The 20328-nt window shown below is 32.1% G+C and overlaps 1 protein-coding gene across 1 annotated transcript in view; it reads right to left on the bottom strand.

Moving 5' to 3' along the window:
- Nucleotides 1–20328, bottom strand: part of LOC118190346 (substance-P receptor-like) — a 347815-nt gene that overhangs the window by 30678 nt on the left and 296809 nt on the right. The window contains exon 4 of the mRNA XM_085819277.1: nt 4267–4422. Coding sequence (XP_085675403.1) covers nt 4267–4422 — 156 coding nt within the window. The remainder of the gene's footprint in view (nt 1–4266; nt 4423–20328) is intronic.

Raw genomic sequence — 20328 nt, 5'->3', positions numbered from 1 at the left:
TTTTTTTGATAAAGTTGTTCTGTAGGGTAAACTTCTGCGCGGAATTTTATGTTTTTTGAGTTGCTTTCATGTTATTTTTTTGCTTATTTCACTGTTAGATATTGAAAAGTTTTGTATGGCAACGGAAAGTTGATTAGTTTTTTATTAGGATAATTAATATTTGTATTAAGGGATATAGCTTATTTCATTGTAATCTTCTTCTCTTGAAAATATAAGATAAAATATCATTAATATTATAGTTTGCTTTTCAGAATTTTTTTGTTTTTTGTATTCTTTTGTGTTATTTATTGCTCATTTCACTGTTTTTAAGATATTGAAAAGTTTTGAGTGATTTTTTTAGGAAACAAAGTTATTAACCTCCTTTATACCATTTGAGGTCTTAAGATTTTGCAAAGGGAAGTTGGTTAATTTATTTATTAGGATAATTAATATTTGTACAAAGGGATGTTGCTTATTTCATTGTAATTTTGTTATACGTAATAACTTTATTTTTATGAGGTTGTTCTGCAGAGTAAAATTCTACGCAGTTTTTAAATTTAACGTTTGGTGTTCCCTTCAGCCATTTTTCCGGTACATTTAAAAGCCAGACGAAGTCTAGCAGCGAAGCTGCTGGTAATATTATATAGCAATGATAATCTTCCTTTATCACCTCATTTCTAGGCAAGAGCCTAGAAAGACTTGCATTTCATCTGAGGAGCCTCTTTAGAATTCACATAAACAGAATTTTTAAAGGTCTCACGGAAATTTTCTAATGATGCCTGTAGTGATATTGAACATATTTTATGTTATGTTCTGTTAATTGTAGAATGTCCGAAAAAGATGTTTTATAAATATGTGTTGCTCCGAAATTGTTGAATATGATGAAGTGATGCAAATATTAAAATACTGTCAAGCAAAGGAAATTTTCAGATGTGTCGTAATTAAAACAATGGAAATTTCGTAACGCTTTGCTTAGAAGGTAATTAGCAATTCATAAGTTTACCAAAAGCCGTGATCGTATTCAGAATGACCTTAGATAAACACTAAGCTTGAATAGATGTTGTTTTACTGGTGAGAATTTACCAGAAACGTTGTTTATGATAAAAAGCTATGCAATCTCTAAAATTAGTATCGAATGGAATGTAACTAAGATATCAACCGGGCCACAAATGAAGAAAATAATTGAAACCCATCTCAAAGAAAAACGTTAGACATTCCTTAATGTTTTAATATTTGTATCATTCCAACGAGTTTCTCAGTTTCTGAAGTTATGCATTCTTAGAACTGTAATATTATCTTTTCTTGCGTGTATTATTGAAAGTTTGATTAAGGTAACACTTTCACTGGCATCTCGTAATAATTACTTAATTTCCATTAGCAATTCAATTTTTAGTTGTATATTGTCCTATAATACTGGCTTCTGTCACAATAATTCACTTTGATCGGAAGTTTATAGAGATTTAGTGCACTTCAGATGCACTTAAGTACTATCACTGACTGCAACTCACGCTGCTGCAGAACAACATGTAAATTTGCTCATTTGTGGCTGAAACGCTTCTTGCGTTAGTGAGGTTGATCGTAAGATGCTACTGCCAAAAAAACACAAGAAATTGTCCTGGAGATTGAGTAGTATTAAGGCTAGTTGCTAGTCTGCTAGCCCAAGTATTAACCTTGCCATTAGTACCCGGTTTTCTGTGCTTGTAAATAAACCTACAGTGAAACTGTGTGTGGCAAATACTAAAAATTTATGTCTTTGTATTTAATGTTTAGTTGCAACAGAGAACTGTGAAATTAATAAATTTAAACTGTCTGATATTCAGTCATTTTAGATTTTTAGTTTAGAGGATAGTTCGACACGAAATATAAGACTATTAATATTGATTGCCAGGTTAAGTTTTAGAGATAAATGCCAAGATAACGCTTAACCTCTTCGTCGTCCGTAACGCGTCTCGCGCGTTCAAGTGAAACTTCAGGAGGGCGGTCGCGCTACAAGCGTTCTTTTATATTTTAAAACTTTTAAACGTTTAAAACGCTTTCTAAATAATTACTTGTTTGAGGTTTTATTTTTGTTTGTTCTAATACCTCCTAGAGGGCAGCACTAATCAGGCATTCTATTTCTAATTGAATTTGACCCGGGTTTTATGAGTATTCCCGCCATTTTACATAAGATACAAAACAGTGAGAGATGGCTTCAACGTCTACTCAGCAGAAAAAGAGAAAAAATGAGGTTGTGAATTGGAAAGACAAGAAGGATATACGTTTGATGAGTATAGTCCATAATCCCAAAGTCAACGCCATAAAGCTTGAGTTACATGGAATGTACACAACAATAAGCAAGTGTTAGCGTAAGTGACTTGCAAAGTTTTTCTCTCTGCTTTACAATTATCTGTCATAAATAAATTTGGTTCTGTTTTTCCTCCAAAGGCTCGATAACCCATTATTTATGTAAATGTACTGAATGAGTACAGTCCATAATAACTCGAGGATTGTTGTTAGAACACGGTAAAGAACTGTAAAAAAAAACAATAATTGTAAAAGATTGAAAAAAAAAATGGGTGGCGTGGACTACCTGGAACAGATGTTATCAAATTATCCTGCTGTTAGAAATAAGCAGAGATATTATTTTTCCGTTATGCTTTATTTCCTTATAATTTTACTTAATATTCATTGACATTCATCCACTACGAAAGTTATGTATGGAAGGTTATGATGTGCAGAGAAAACAACATTACACGCTACGAAAAATAGACGGACGCTGGGGAGAAATTTTCGCGGACAGGAGAGGACGGCGAAAGGGTTAATTAAGAATCGTAATGTGTCCATTCCTTCTGAAAATTAAATGAAATTCATAGGGGAACTTAAATAATCTTTGTGTAATGGAAAATTCAAGTGAATTATTCTTGGCGCGTACTGATAAATGTGCGCCAAGATAATTTTTTTTAATTTTTCCATAAATGTCTCACCAAAAATTATTAAATTTAATTTATAGGCATAATTTGAGTCTTAGAATCGAAATGTGGAATAAAAAACTGATATGTTATATCAGAAAAAGTCCGATTTTATGCTAAAATATCTATGTTAGAACAATGCTATACTATATAAGTCTAATATACATCCTATGTCGCGCTTTCCAGACTTGAAAAACACAATTTGAATTTCGTCAATATAATATAGTAGAACGGGTAATATAGAACGGTCCCATTTTTTTTTACAGTTGCAGAATTATGCCAATGATTAGTAAGTCATTAATTTGAAAATACCAATATTGCTACTTGTGAACCCGTCTCATAATTTATCAGTTTCTTTCGATGATTTTTATATTGTTTAGTGGGATTATTAGATTATTTTAGCAACAACGTGACATTATTTCATTGTCTTAATATAGTTAAGTACACATACATATATGACTGTATGCAGTCTCGTTTTCTTAGGTAACATAAACAAACGAGCTTTAAAAGACTATTTGAGGAATTAACCTCAGTCTTATTGACGACCAAGAAGTCAGAAGAAGGGTGTAAAAAATCCTTTATACTCGTAATATGATTTCACAGATGGCCCCACTTGGGAGTACACAAAGCCAGCTTAATAGGGGAACTTAAATAATCTTTGTGTGATGGAAAATTGAATTTTAATAAAAAAAGGATCGCTTTCTAGTGTTATCTATACGTCGGTATGTATCATATTTTCTACACATCCAATATTTTGTTGAAGAGCTGATTTTTAGGTACTTACGTATTAACGCAACCAGGCCAAAATTCGCATAAATTGCGAAATTTGGCTACCCTACTTACGGCAACCCTACGTGTTATATGTAGTTTTGTAAAAAGAGCATGTGGAGATTCACAAACTTTTCCTGCATTTTCGTGCAAATTTTTGTAATTTATGAGAAAATAGCAGTGTACATGGATAAAGTCAAGAGTGTGCGCAATGCTATTTTTGTGCAATTCTGGGATGTTTTTTTAAGTAAAAATAAGTCGACGTGTACATGGTTATGGCAAATACGGTTTTCAATCAGTCCTAAAAGCAATAGCCAAAAGATTTCCGCCGAAAAAATAATTGTGCAACTTATTCAAATTCGAAACCGGAAGGATTTAATTGCTATTTTATATTTTAAAACAAAATAATATAAAAAACTGTATTAAAAATTATCTGTAATTAATAAATGTACATTTTCTTCCTGTTCATACTTTTTTACTCAAACTTACAAATAGCGCCAACCTGGTTGCGATAATACGTAAGTACCGATTTTTATTGCAGTTAATATATTTAAATATTTAATATACTTACTTTCATTTTGGCTGCCAACTGTTGTCTGTCTCTGCAGGCATCTGCGTTTCCTGGCATTCTGTGCGCCCACATCTTGCAACCGATGCTACCATATGCGTAACATAAGATGAGCATAGGTATCAAAAACGTTCCAAAAAATACCACCAAAGTGTATACCTGTGATTCAGAAAAAAGTTTTATTGTATATTATAACAATATTAATGCTATAAAAGATATATATTTGAAGTCATAATAACCAAAAAAAAAAAAAATATTCCAAAGAAAGTACAAGTAATTACAGGCCTTTTAAATCAATCAAAACTTTGTAATCTAGGCCTTTTAAATCAAACAACGTTATTGCGACGAGTTGCGATTACAAACGAAGATTATCAAAGAAAATTAAAAATTCGACACTATACACAAATGATAAAAAGCGAGACTACTTCATTGTCGTATAGCGCGCAGTATGTATAATAAAAGCTAAACTTTTGCATGAGCTGGTTTGATTTGACTTAATTGATAACAACAAAACACTTGAAGGCTATCTTCCTAAGCGTAGGAATGCCTTCGTGGAAGATCTTTCTAAAGTAAACTTGCTCTTATATACGTTACACGTGGAGAAAACCATGAAAACGCCCATGCAGCCAGCCTGTTCGCCAAGATTCGAGCCTCGGATTGAACTATAGCGTGCATTGAAAGAAGCCGCTGGTGAGCCTCTTTATATACCTTGGAAAATAACAAAATCATAATACTTATTTTTTGAGGATTGTCATAAGTGAGTTCTAGTGAAACTGTATTATAAACCCATAATAATTTTGGGGAAGCCTACATGCTATTTTGACTTATTCCCGTATGTTAATCGGTGGTCGGATATGTGATATTTGGATTTTGTGTCATAATTTTAGAAGGAGATCACTTTGAACATTAAGATAAATGTTGTATTTTATTTTGTAAAACAAAGAACATTGCTAAAAGAATAATCCTGATTCCGTAGTTCTCTTATTAAAATTACAGCAAATAACCTTTAAAAACAGAAATAGCATTGACATCATACGTATGTCACATATTCAAATACAATTCGCCCATTTTTTATGATTTATTTTTAAAATCTGTACTTTTAAGTAATTTTTATAAATTTTTCCAAAAACGTTTGAATTATAACTTCTGAAATTTTTCCCGTCATCTTAAAGAAGATGTGTTTCTAAGCATATCTACAAAAAATTAGAGTTTTTATTCAAAATTTTCTAAGATATACAGGAATTTACATACTGGCGCGTTTTGAAATCTTGCATATTTGTTATAAGCAATAATAACGCCAAATGTGGTTTATGCACTGTGTTAAAATTATTTGAAAATATGAAGGATGACTTTTTCCCGCTTCTCGTTTACAATGAAAAAAAGGAAAGGTAAATAGGTTAGAATTATTCTTGGCGTCTACTGACAAATGTGCGCCAAGGTAAATTTTTTAATTTTTCCATCACTAAAAATTATCAAATTTAATATATAGGCATAATTTGAGTCTTAGAATCGAAATGTGGAAAAAAATGATATGTTATTTCAGAAAAAGTCCGATTTTGTGTCAAAATATCTATGTTGCAACAATGCTATATATAAATCTAATATACATCCTATGTCGCGCTTTCGAGACTTGAAAAACGCAATTCGAATTTCGTCAATCGGCGCAGTAGAACGGGAAATATGGAACGGACCCATTTTTTTTTCGCAGTTGCAGAGTTATGCCAATGATTAGTAATCACTACTTTAATACCAATAATGGTAAGTGTCCACGGATCTCATCATTTATCAGTTTCCTCCGATGATTTTTATAATGGTTAGTGGGATTATTAGATTATTTTAGCAACAACGTGACAGTATTTTATTGCCTTAATATAATTAAGTACACATACATACTATATGGTTGTATAGAGTCTCGTTTTCTTAGGTAACATAAACAAACGAGCTCTAAAAGACTGTTTGAGGAATTAGCCTCAGTCTTATTGACAACCAAGAAGTCAGAAGAAGGATGTAAAGAGCCCTTTATACTAGCAATATAATTTTATAATTTCACAAATGGCCCCACTTGAAAGTACGCAAACCAACACTTTTCGCTTAACTCAAAACAAATAACAATGAACTTAAAATAAAATGCAGTAAGTTTAGGCTCACGGAATAATTTAACGCTCAGGCAGATTCTCAGTGAAAATGGGTTTAGTGGTTAGAAGCGCTCACCTCCACAGAAATTTAATCACTAGTAATTCAAGATAGCAATGTGGCCTCCAAGCAGGCATATCACGCTCTAAAATCACCTTCCAAAACCTTCGCTTAAATACCACTTCTTTCTATCTCTGTTAACATTCTGTTAAGAAATCGTGTGTGAAGGAAACGAGACTGAAAGGAAAGTTGGTTTAACTAAAAATTAAAGGTTAATGAAATTAAATAAATATCCACAAGTGATGTGTAATATAAAATATTAATGCTAGTGTTTCAGATGCGATCAACTGCTTTTTAAACAGGCGAAACTTCTTTTTGATATTCCCCCCTCAAAAATGCATAAATTTTATATTCGTTTTTCTCTTTTTGCCTCCATATTTTTCGTTTTCTTTAATAAGCTTCTGAGAAACTCATTTAATATTCATAATTCTCTTAGTGTAGAAAGAAAATATAAATCCGATTCAGTAGTATTTTACCTTTTTGCAGCTTAAAATTTGCGCTATTGAAGCACTTTGCGTGAACAAATTTCGATTTAATTACAAATGCATAAGGTTTTTAGATATAGGATTAGGAAAGGCGAAAACAGCGATTTACCCAGGCAAATGAAAAATGCATGATATCATGATATAATACATATAGAGTAGATTACGGCTGAAAGTGATTGCCAGTTGCCTGAAATTATTCCAACGTGGAAGAAGTTTTAGGGTAATCTAATCTTACGTAGCGCTCTGTAAGATATACAGAAAGAATCAAGGCGTTAAAGAGGGCTAGGAAGCACTTTTCTTCTGACGTGAGAGGGTGAATGCACAATTTGAATTTCAAAATTTGTGCCAGAAAATATGAATTTGAAGAATTACATTCGCAGCATAAGGAAAAGGATGGAGAAAGCTGATGTATGAGTACTTAAGCCAACCAATATATATATATCGGCAGCAGGGTTCCTTCTTTTATAAGAAAACGGTTTCTGAAGTTACTCTACACTTATATGAAAAGTGAAAGAAAATCGAGAAATAGCCTCGTAATAATACATACTGGAGAGGAAGGTAACAGCAACAAGTCTACAACTACCGCAATTGGGAGCTTCCCCAAAATAGCTACCTGCGTTAGGGCGTTTCGAAGTAACGGCGCTTAAACGTTTTTCAAAAATGAGAAATGAGAACTCCAAATGACTTCGAAGTAAAAATATAATTAAGTTGAATCACCTAATCTTCTAATTGATAAAAGTACAAATATCAAAATGTAACTTAAATTAAAATTTTAATTATTCTGTGGTATTTCATTTACGTAAGTTTTACTAACAGTTAGCTTTATATTGATTCTTTCTTCTATGTCTCATTTTCTCACGTGTTCGCTTAGTCCAGAGATTTATGCAGATTTGATGATAAACGGCGTAGTTTGAAATGAAAAGTGAGTCATAACCGGTGTGATTCGGGATTTGGCTGCTGCCACTGATGCTTGCCTGTCTACAATCAGACCCGGTGCTCCGAGGGTACCTGACATTGTCCCGGTTGGTAAACGCTGAAAATGTGTTGCGCGTTGTTTGTCCCATTCAATTAGTATTGTAGCATCCCCCATATATCCTTGACCCTGCACCATAAGATAATCATTTATTTCGGAGTTTACAAAACTTCTTAAAATGGTAAAAATTTCAGTAATAATCATTTGAGTTTTTTGCTGATTAAGGCCAGAAGTTCTACGAGTACGGAATCATGAAGTTACCAGATGTATGGAAAAAAGTCATCGAACAGAATAGAAGATATTTGATTAATTAAAGTACATTTTTTTTGCATAGAAGAAATTGGGTTTTACTTCACACTAAAAAAACCGAAATTACTTTCTTTCCAACCTAATAAACTAAATATTTTAACTAATTAATTTGAAAACAAATCAAAAGCTCAGGGCTCAGAAATGGGAAATAGGAAGCTAATTCCACAACACCATCCCTGCATTCCAGGCTTAGGTTACGTACTTAAAAAAAAAAGAAAACATTAATTTTCTTGAATTTATCGCTAAATTTATCATTTTGACACGCCTTAGATACGTGTAAAAGTTGAAACATGCGTATTCGACTTTGTTGACAAGCATTAAGCAAAAAATGTGTCAAGTTTGCATTAACTGTATGCCATTTACCGTACAAATAAATAATTGAAGCAAAATTATGAATCGATGCATTTTTGATTAACGTCCGAGAGATTTGAAGTAAATTAATTTTTTTTAAACACAGTAATGTGACTTTACCCGTGCGTATTGCGCTTGCTTTCGTATCACTATTAAATTTTAAGAAAGTATTTCAAGTTAATTTTCCTTAATATAAACCAGTTTAATTACGGCTTGAAGTAAAAATCAATTAGAAGGAAAAAAAGAACAAATCTTATGATTAATATTCCAATTAATATCCTTAAACTAGAAATACCACGGAAAATTGTTCGAGCGCTTTATCATTACGGAACAGGTTCTTGCCAAATTAATATTTCTGTTTAAGTGAGCAATAGTTGAGTCTTAAATTTCTTTTAGCACGTGTCTAGTTTTCAGCATGAACGGTTTTTAAAATTTCCAACAGGCTGGCATTGACTTCGACATTACCTTTACAATCTAGATAAATCTTTAATGAAAACTCTCTGAAAACTGAAAGATTTGATATCTGCCATCACAATTTTAAAAAAGAAACGTCATGTTTCTTTTCTATTAATATATATGTGTCTATGAAGAGGAAATATTAATAAGAAGAATTCACGTAGGCCTGTTTTCCCGTATGTTGTGCACAAATTAAATTTGCTAAAAGCAAATCTTCTACCAACATTTCTGTATTGTCAATACTTTTAACGTTACTGCAAAATGTCGCTCGTGTAAAAAATCAGACTTTTGAGTTTGTTTTTCATATTTTTCGTCTAGTGCATGTCACTAAAATTTATTTACCTGTCTATTGCCAAAAGAATAAATTATTACATTTGAATATGAGAAATGTATTCGAAAATTCATCCTTGAATTATACGATGAAAAGGTTTCGTCATATATTCATGTTGAAATCATTTTGTAGTGCTTATGACATTTGTAGAAGTGGCACAAAATAGCATATTTTTAGCAGTGAATATCTATCTTCATGAAATATTTGCAATATTTACTTATTTGTTATCGTGTACTACACATCGTTGGCATGTTTGTAGTTAGCATGATTACTATGATAAACGAAGCTATTTCTAATTGGAACAGACATACACTAGTGCAGTCTTTAAAATTAAACAAATGAGTAATCTTACATCGGCGCAGATTTCAAATAACATTCACAGATTTTGCGGATGATTAGATATAGCCCGCTCTTCATCAGTAGAAAATTCTTTTTTTTTTTCTTTTTTTCATTTTTTATGGGCAAAGGTGGGATGAGCATTGTCCATATTTATAATGGAATCAACCGACTGAGAAAATGAACACAGTGCGCCATCTGTCGAGAAAAGACAACGAAATGTGAAAAACCTAATTGAACTATGAAAACGTTGGACAGAACCGAATTAGAATTAATATCAGTAGGCAAATAAGGTAAATTTTCATGAATGTGAAACCCTTGAATTAAATCATTTAACTGATCAAAGAGGTTACACGGATAATTTTCAAAGAATCATAATCAAAACTAAACTTAAATGACCAACTATGATTGTCCAAGGTTTTTATTTTCGAACATACGGAATTTGTGCTTTTTATTGCGAAATTTTAACGTTGTTTTAGTTTGGACGATATGTGTCGTCTGGCATACATTGTCTTTTAGTTTAGTGTATATATGCCGTCTAACAAATATCAGGAAACGTAAAAGACACGAATCCTACATTCAGAAAGGAAAAGCAATCTTCGGTAACTAATCTTAGCTGGTAACTGTTTGTCTTTGGTTCTGTGAAAATTATCCTCAAAGCATTTTCATTTGGAGAATTCGATTTCACATTTATTTCGCATTCTTCTTTATGCAATTATATTTATCTTTTCCAAGGGGCTGGGATATATATGTCCCGCACATTCACTACTTTAAACATGTCTAAAAAATTTCAGTACATTATGAAGATTTAAAATTTACTCTTTGATATGGAATAGGAAGCGTAATAGTCTGTTGATTTGTTTTTGTACACTTTCCTGTGAACATTGCTGACTAAATGGCCCTGAAACGTAAAACTTTGGACTCTATGGCCCACAGAAAAAGGTTATTTGCAATTCTGTCCATACTTACTCTTGCAAACTTCTAACATAACAGTTCGTTCACGTTTCGTCACAATTATCCTCGATAGATGGGACATATATTCATGATTTTTTGCTCCGCAAACTGATTTCCTTATAAATATGGTTGTTACCCTTCCCACTTCTGAAAATAATTGTTCTTCTGAATACAGGAACCTATATGTGTTTGCCTTCAAAACGGATGCTCACTTGGAGATACTCAGTCTTTTGTTCTAAATCTAACCAATTAAAGACTGTCTTTCTTGCAATTTCAAAAGGACAGTCTTATCTAAAGTGTACTGAGTGTCTACTAAAGCTTACGTGAGCATCTTAAAACAAGTACTTAGAGCATTAGGTTTTGTATTTATTTCAGAGAGAAAGGTGTCTTTCTTGCAATTTCAAAAGGACAGTCTTATCTAAAGTGTACTGAGTGTCTACTAAAGCTTACGTGAGCATCTTAAAACAAGTACTTAGAGCATTAGGTTTCGTATTTATTTCAGAGAGAAAGGTGTCCTGAAACACAAACTGTAACTGCTTGAAAATAGTAACCAAAATTTGCTGAAAATTTGTGAATAGCATTGCTATTGAAAATAATTATTTTATCAGATATGAATTATGAACTCTATTCTATGTCATAACTGAATGTGAAAAATGTAAAATACTGATGATTATATTAAAAATGCTATTATTTGATAAAGAAAATTATAACACAAATTATTCTTAAATATCTATTTACTTGAAACAATTTAAAATGAAATATGAACATGAATATAGAAATTAAGAGGCAATTATGAGAATTCGAAAACATTGTAGTGCAATCAAATCATAAACCGTAGTGAATGGGGAGAATAAAGAATTAAAAGAAGCATAGAGATTTTGGCTTGAAGAAATTAGCTCGATATTTTAACCTTGACTACTTTACTTGTAAGCACTTTTGTTCCATAATCCGCATACGCTATTCACAAATGTTTTAAACATACCATTAAAATAAAGATTCTATTTGCAAAGGCAATGTTTAAATTTCAGTTGAGTCACTTACTTGAAAAAGCTGATAAATCTTTTATTGCATTTTAGCATTTAAAATCAAATATTTAACCATCAACATATTTATAACCAAGGAGAGTTCGTTAAGACAACTATCCCAAACATCGAACTTAAAAGATCCGATTTTGAGAAACACTATTTTATTCCTACTAAAGCTATTATTATAGTACTTTAGAGGTGGAATGATACGTACAAAATATGTAGCAGTTCGCATGTATAAAATAGCAGAATACATGATATTTGTGTAGATTTTAGAATTAGTGAGGCATGAGCAAGGTGTAATCTGTTTTGACATTTTGCTAAGGTGAAATTATTGAAATTGAATTAAAAATAATACCAATTTATTTAATAAAAGTCTTCATTAAAATATTTCACTCTTTTGAAGCTCCAAAATTAGCACTTTCTACATGTGCTTCTTTAATTAGTTGATGTGATATCAGGCGTCTTTCGAGAACGTCCCATATGTGTTCCCAAAAACTCAGGGCTCACAGCCCCTCGAGAAAACCAAATCCTCTCTTCATGTTTCTTTCCTAGACACTCACAATATGCCATACTACGCATATGCACAAAACTGCCGTATTCAAGCGATTTCTTGGCTGTTGTGGTCAGTTCTGACTGTTCATCTCCCTATTATGTTAATTTCTGAACTCGATCTAATTTTTTTCCTTCCAAAGTATTGTCTGTAGTTCAAATACCAGAGAAATTCGCATTTAATATTTAACTTACGCGTAACTTTTCATAAGGTGTATAATATCACTTTGGCGAAATATTCGACGATGTATCTAATTTTTAACTATAAAATTACCTTTATTCAAAATCCACAGAGGCAGCGTGAATAAGTGATATATTGCTAATTTCTCCTGCGTTGATTTTCAGTAAAATGGTTCAGCTGTATGAATGTTGATTCAGTTTTGAGCTCACGCATTCTATACCCGTAAATACTATTTATTTTTGGTTACTAAGGCTTCCACAAAGGTATATAGATAGGTGGGATGGTGTATAGGTGTTAGTTGTTATGTGGATAATACTCTAGTGTTTTGCAAAAACTGATTCAAGTTCTTTCATTTAAAAGTTAATAAATAAATAAAAATATCAATTAAAGCAAATTCCATATTCAAAATTTGGGCTTCCAATATCCAAATTCAGGTGGAGACGTACGTTATTCAAAATTCGATGGCTGTAGTTACCGTTGTTTTATAACAATGCGAGAAGCATACATACATTTATGCAGATCCTTCATTATTTAATTTCTTTAAATATAATACTGGGCGATGCATTTGGCGGCAATAATTTTAAAAGTGATTCGCCGTTTGTAATGAATCGACGCAAAATGCCAAAACGAAATAAATAGCCATTCTGATCTAACGCTCTTTTGAGTTAACAATGAAATACTTATAATAGTAGAGTACATAAAAAGGATAATCTCCAGGTGTTGTCGCTATTTTTAAAATAAATTGCATTTACTTATTCACCCACTTAATTTTATGCAAGCTTAAGAAAAGACACGATCCTACTGTATTTTGGAGAACATACTTATGCCAACAAAACTGAGACATTTTTCTTCAAAAAACGAAAGGGGGAGCAAATTAACAGAATTAAAACTCTGAATTAAAAAAAAAAAAAAAAAAAAAAACTTTCTGTGATTTTTCTTATTTTATTCGTTTTAGGATATTTTATTAATTCAGCACTTTAAATTCCTTAGCAGGAAGAAAAAGTCTGAAATATTTCCGCTAAGGAAGTGAGAAACGTTTCCATTATTCAGCGTTATTTCCTTTTGATGCTCTTTTGTTATTTCAGGAAATACTTTAAGGATATAAAAAAGTCTGCAAGAAGTTGTTCTCTTATTTAAGTATTTCATATGATAGCTAATATAGACTTCTGAAGACCTTTTTACACAGGATATTTCAAGAAATCTTTACGACTGTCTTGATGAACTGTACATACTTGGCTTCAGTGTGGGAAATGATTTAAGAAACTTTTATGTTATCACTGTTTCCGTCAATAACTGAATAAATGGCTCTGAAAAAAATTATTCTAAAACTATATTCTTCTTTCACCCGATAAAAATGAATGTCGATAACGTCAATTTCAGATGTCATACAAAAATTTGTTTTTATATTAAAATGTTTTCGATAGAAGCTGAATGTAACATATGCTTCCTGGAATCCGAATTTGAATTCTAAACTATTTTTTATTATTTGCAATTTCATATATCTCGAATCCTCATACAAGAGGAAAAAAAGACTTTTATGTAATTGCGCAAGTTTTTGATTAACGCAAAATTTTAAATTTATCTTTATGAAAAATAAAATGTAAGGATAAAGCTTTTATATATGCATATGCTTATTGAAAACATATAAGTAACATTTAGTAAACGGGATATATAATGAAACTCTTATATCTTCAGACTAATTTTGAGATAAGGGACTTTTCTGTCACTCTTCTTTCTCACCCACGCTTTTCATGCCAGAATGTAAATGAGATACCTAGCGTTTATTCAGATTGAGGGAGAAAGAAGTCCTATTTAAGCGAAGGTTGCGCAAGTTGATTTTAATAGAGTGTGTTCTGCCTACTTGAGGCCACGTTGTTACCGTGACTAAATAGCGATTTGATTCTGTAGCGTCGAGTGCTTCCAGCCATTAAGCTTGTCTTGCCGATTATCTACAAACCAGAGCCTTCCTGTATTTACTTTATTCTGTGAAATGTTAGGCTAATCTAACTACTTTTAATTTTAGTTCAACATTACTTATTTAAGTTAATCCAGAAGTGTTGGCTTATGTAACCCCAAGTAGGGCCCTCTGTGACGACCTTTCTGTTTGAATAACAGGGTCATATACACTCTTCTTCTGACTTTTGTTTGTATCACAAGACTTGAAGATAATTCATCTACAGTCTTTTTCGATCTCGTTAGTGTATGCTTCCTACGCACAGCAGACGATATAAATTAATAGTATTTCAGTAATAATTCGAAATTTTTTCATTTTCTTTTAAATCCAGGATCTTTTTAAATAAAGAGGATTGTTTCAAAACTTAATGCATCTAACATGGAACGCTGATTTTTCTAGAGAAAGTTTAGACTTTAGAGAAAATTCAGGGTTTTTACGAGGTGATAATTAAGAACTTAATTAACTGAAATCGCAAAATCATTGGCGGTTAGCCGCCTGAAATAGTAATTATGAAAAAGGATTATGAAAAAGGTAGTGATTTTAATGAGACCACGTGTTAAGTTCAAAAAAAATATTTAATATATATAATTAGATATTTTTAACTGAAATTAGACATTTGAATTAAAATTTTATTTAAATCAAACAGATTAAAAATATTCTTAAAGAAATGCGTCTATTGTGCTAGTTTTTAAATATCTACTGCACTTTTAAATGGCTTCATTTGTTAATCAGCAACAGATAGATTAAATCTGAAAGTTAAATAGCTTACGATTTTCGAATGGCAATCGTTGAGCGGCGCGGAAGATAAAAGTATTTTATTTTAAGAATTGGTAACACAATCCTTTTAAATAGCCGAGTTTGTTGATTAAAAGCGAAAAATAAATGTCTTATACTTTGCCGAATGGCACACTGGAGATAAAAGTGTTTTATTTCGACCAGTGTAGTCGCTAATTTTGTTAATAAAAATTCCTTAAATTCACACAAAATATGAAGAAATTAAAAAAAGAACAGAAAATTGAAATTCAGATTTCGGACTTCGTGCACTTGTTTGTAAGGAAGCCTAAGTGTGCTGAAAATCTGGTGGCTTTATGTGACGTTTCTCCACAATGTAAGGAACATACAGAGATTCTTCATTACTTAATAATGCCCACCAGCGGTCGAGCGGTAAAGTCGCTGAACACTGGTAGTTCGGTCCGAGTTTCGAATCCCGCGAACGGGCTGGCTGCATGGGCGTTTTCGTGGTTTTCCCCATGTGTAACGTGTATACGAGCAAGTTTCCCTTACAAAGTCTTCCACGAAGGCATCCCTCACCTTAGGCAAATAGCCCTCGAGGCTTTGCCATTGTAATCACACACATTACTTAATAATAGAGATGAGTATGTGCATATCCAATAAGAATGAGTTTTTTTCAATGAACAGTCAATAAAAATACCAGTTTCGAAGTTTGAATTAAAAGGTTTAATGAGAGTTTAGATTAGAATTCGAATAAATGAAATGTCGGGTAAAAGTGCAAAGATATCGAGTTTCCTAACTTCGAATATTTTTAAGATGATGTGAGATTTAAAAATTTAATTAGTCAATCCTTAGTTCTTGAAGTTAGAAATACCTGTTGCTCAGCTTTGTTGTTTTCCTGTGTCACGGCATGTTATGGTATGATCCCAAGGCATAAACTAACTACCAGGCAAACTGCTAATTTCCTTTCCTAAAACGTGCCATATTCAAAGTATTTAATTGCTACCAAATTGAAACAGCAAGTATACTGCTTGCAAACTGCGGGATTTGAAAGTAAATTATGCTTTATTTTAAATTTACTTTTATTTGTAATAAGAAATCTAATTGATATAATTTATAGTAAACATCTATATATTATAATAAATCTGATTGATAATTTTTATAAACATTTACTGCATTTGAGGTGGAAATAAAAGCTGTTTTTAAACTATTATTTTAAGTACCTTCAAAAGGATCAACTCTGCCGAACCTTTTTCGTTTTGTTTTCTAGCATTCCTAAAAATTAGCATTGGAAAATCATATTGTTATATTCAAATGTCGCTGAAGAAAACAATACATTTTAAATATTTAAAAAATACTTCAAACTTCATGCATGAGCATAGCGCTTAGTAAAATTTGTATAGTTAACCAATAAGAACATTATTAAAACATTACGGGTTATTTTGATTGCATTATAATTTTCCATGCGCTTGTATCGCTAATTCATTTATTAAAAAAAAAATCTTATCTTGTTTCTAGAGTCATTAGGTTTTTGGGGGTAGGAGACGTGAAAAATGTGCAATGTGCTCTTTGGGACTCGAACCTCGACTTCTCGAATATGTTCCGAGTATGTTACGTTTACACCAAGGAGGCATGCTGGACGGAGGCAGAAAATCACTTGTTATGACCGTAAGACAAACTTGTTTGGTTAGGTGGGTCGGCCTGTGCCCACTTCTGGTACCTCACATACTTCCCGCTTTTAAAGGGCGAATGGGCATTAGGAGACCCAATCGCCAAATCCGGGTGGTGACGCATTATGGTTCACCCCCCTTTTAGTTCGGGCGTCACTTTAGAGTCATTAGGGTTTGAAGCAGGATACGTGAAAAATGAGCAATGCCCTCGTCGGGACTCGAAATTGGACCTCTCGAATTCGCGCCGCGTGTGCTACCATTACACCACGAAAGCAGGCTGGAAGGAGGCAGAAAATGCCTTACTCGTTAAAAATGTTCTTCAGAGGATACACAAATTTTAATTTTTTCCTCTTTTCTAAAAATGTCATGAGAAATGAGGTGGACGTAGTCTGGAAACCACGATTTATTTTTAAAGGAATAAGAAGTGTCTGCGATCAGCCACCTGAAAACTCAATTTAAAATTTTAGTTGAATGAATAATGCTATATTTCTCAGCATACATGCACTAATCGAATTATTTTTTATGAACTACACTTGTTTATTCGAGGCAAAATTAAGATAGTTGTTTATGAATTGTATTTGAACGTAGCTGCTGTGGAATATTCTGAGTCCTTAAGACTTCAATGAATATTTACCTTCTCAAGATATGCTACACCAAATTCCAAAATGCAGTAAATACTAAATTTTATACTAGTTTTGTAAATAAAATTCAAAATGAAAGGGCTAAGACTTAGTAGATGCAAATACAAATGTATATAGAAGAGAAATTTTGCTATACACTTAGTATAAACTTTATTTAACAAATAGTTCTGTTTAATCATTGAGGTAACATTCCCGATTGCACGATTGTCTATAGGTCTGTTAAAACCATTTTTAGTTAATTCGAGTACAGTGTTTACAGACGATTTTTTTTAATTCCTTCTAAACCCAGAGAAGTTGTCAAAAGCTAATTAGTGCTAGTGATCACCATAACATTTCAGCATAATATCTGTAAAATATCATTTGCTTACAAAAACTAAAATTTAAATAGACATTTGTTTAAAAAAAACAGTTTATTTTCAATTAATGATAATATTTTCTCCATCAATTATGACTCGTTTTCATCCATCTCTCTTTCTCTATGTCGGTCATTGCTCTTTAAACAATATTAAATAAGAAAATTTGGATTTCCAGAAACGGTTTAATTTTTCATTCCTTTTAAATGATTTTCTAACGATGGGAACAGATGTTACTCTGATGGGCAATAACGGAAATGATGAAGAAGTTTTTATTTGAACCTTTTAAACTTTCAGTGTTATGTGAGGTCTGTTCATATCTAGTGAAAAACTACTTTTATAGTTAAAACTACGTGTTGGTTTTTTTCCCCCTAAACGGCTAAAGCGTTCGCAATAGCAGTCTCCATTTATAACTTTTTTCATAGTGGCAGCAGCTTATCATGCAGGCGTACCTCGACTTAATGGTTGCTTTTATTTACGACTTTATGATACAATAATCTTCTCCAGCTCTCATTAGTTAAATATTTGCTTGTTAAGCATTCACCAAGAATTGCCAAACCGACATGCCTCTTCAATGAAACCATTATCCAAAATGTTCCACAAATAATGGCTAATATTTCAGTAGCAAGAAAGAGGTTTGGTTTGGTTTTAAATGACTAGATAGAAGATAAAAGTGTAGAAAGCACACTAGAGCTATCTACCTAAGGGAAAAAATGCCTTTCTTAGGTATTTTATATTTTTATATTTTTTTTAAAGGGAACTGGCTCGTATACATGTTACACATAGGGAAACTCCGAAAACGCTTATGCAGCCAGCTTGTTCGCCTGGAGTCGAATCCAGGTCGGAACTTACCAGTATTCAGCAATTTTACTGCTTGGCCGCTGGTGGGCCACAAAGAGGAGGCTAGATGATTACAAAACTCGCGCCTTGTCCAGGATTCACACTCGGAGTTCAGTGATACAGCAGGTGATTTTTAAGCAGCTCAGCGATAGTGATGACATACATGAAAGGAATCATCGAGATTTTTTCAGAAACACTAAATATTCTGTGCTGAAGGAATTTCTATGGAATTTGAGTTTTTAAACTTCCTCCAGTAACTGTGAAGCAGATTCCTCTAAGAATTCCTCTCTGAAACGTCCTTCTTTCCAGGTTTAAGAATTCCTCTTTGAAATGTCCTTCTTCCCAAGTTGGTTACTTCGGATTGTTTTGTTGTAATCTATTTCCTGCTTAGAAACGTGTAAATAAATAACTTAAATAAACTATTTGATAAATTATTATCACTTATCTAAGCAATGATCTTTACCACCTGGTTCCATTCTTGAAACACAATGACAGTTATTTGTAAATGAGTGCTAATTAGATTTCCCCACTCCGAATAAGCCAATACTAAATCTTCCTTTTAATTTATCTTATCGGTTTACTTAAGTTTCTTCTTCGCTTTCTCAGAATTCCGATATTACCACTAACCGCAGTTCTGGCATCTTGCCATAATCATTAGTTCTACTAATAGGTGGAGTTAAATGCTCTTTCGAATGTAAATTGCTTCATCAATGACTATAGTCAAAAAGTTACTAAATGGGAATTTCAGAATTCCAATAATATGCTGATAAAATATAGAAAAGAATACACAGAAACATATTAAAAAGACTGAAAATAGTATTGTAAACAAAATGGGTTTTCTCGTAAGTATATCCTGTAGTTTTTCGACAGAATGCTATCCAACTCAAAGTACCAACTTTCTTTGTTCAACAATATTGATTCTTAGTATTATATGTATCTTAATCATAGATCAGAAGCTATAAACATTTCAGTGGCTTATAAAAGATTTGAATGCAAATTTCAATTAAATAAAACAGCATATAGAATACTGCTATCATGAAAGGGTTGTTATCATGTTATCTGCTATCAAGATTGTTATCATGAAAGAGGTGTAAAGCTAAAATATGAAACCCCTCTGCCAAAAGAATATCCTGATCTAATTTGTGGTTCTGTGTATATATGTTTTCTGAACAATTCGTAGAAATCAAAAAATTACTTTAAGGTTTGGAAAATGCTTGCAAAAAATATACCAATCTAGCAAAGGTGCATAGTGACCTTTGGAAATTTCCCTGGACTTAAATATTTCGTCGCTGTTTGGGTTATCTGAAGATTAAACTTTCGTAGTCTTTATATTAATATTTTAGAATGAATAAAATATCCCCAATACTTTTTTCAGTTTTTTGTTAGTCAACATGTTTCTTTTATCTACCAAATGCTATTTGTTAATTCATTTTAATTGAGTTTTAATAATCATTTCTTGAAATTCATTAAAAACCTGAATGAATTTATTTAACGCATTAATTTCACGTTAGTACATTATAGTGGCATGTTAAGATTTATGCCAAAAACGGCTAGGTATTGAAAAAATGAAAAAAAAAAAAAAAAAAAAATCTGAAAGGTTTCAGATTTTAAATTACGTCCAAAGGGGCGTTTTTTACGTTTTGTGTTTTACCTTTATTTATTTAATATCATGTGGCACTTTTGCACTTAAACCATAAAATTCAGTTCAGTAGCATTGTTGCAAATAATT

Source organism: Stegodyphus dumicola, chromosome 6, assembly GCF_044657685.1.
Source record: "Stegodyphus dumicola isolate Sdum_Otavi_A_Nest chromosome 6, ASM4465768v1".
NCBI classification, from domain to species: Eukaryota; Metazoa; Arthropoda; class Arachnida; order Araneae; family Eresidae; genus Stegodyphus; species Stegodyphus dumicola.
The sequence above is the reverse complement of the archived record's forward strand: the minus strand, read 5'-3'. Positions and strand labels throughout refer to the sequence as shown.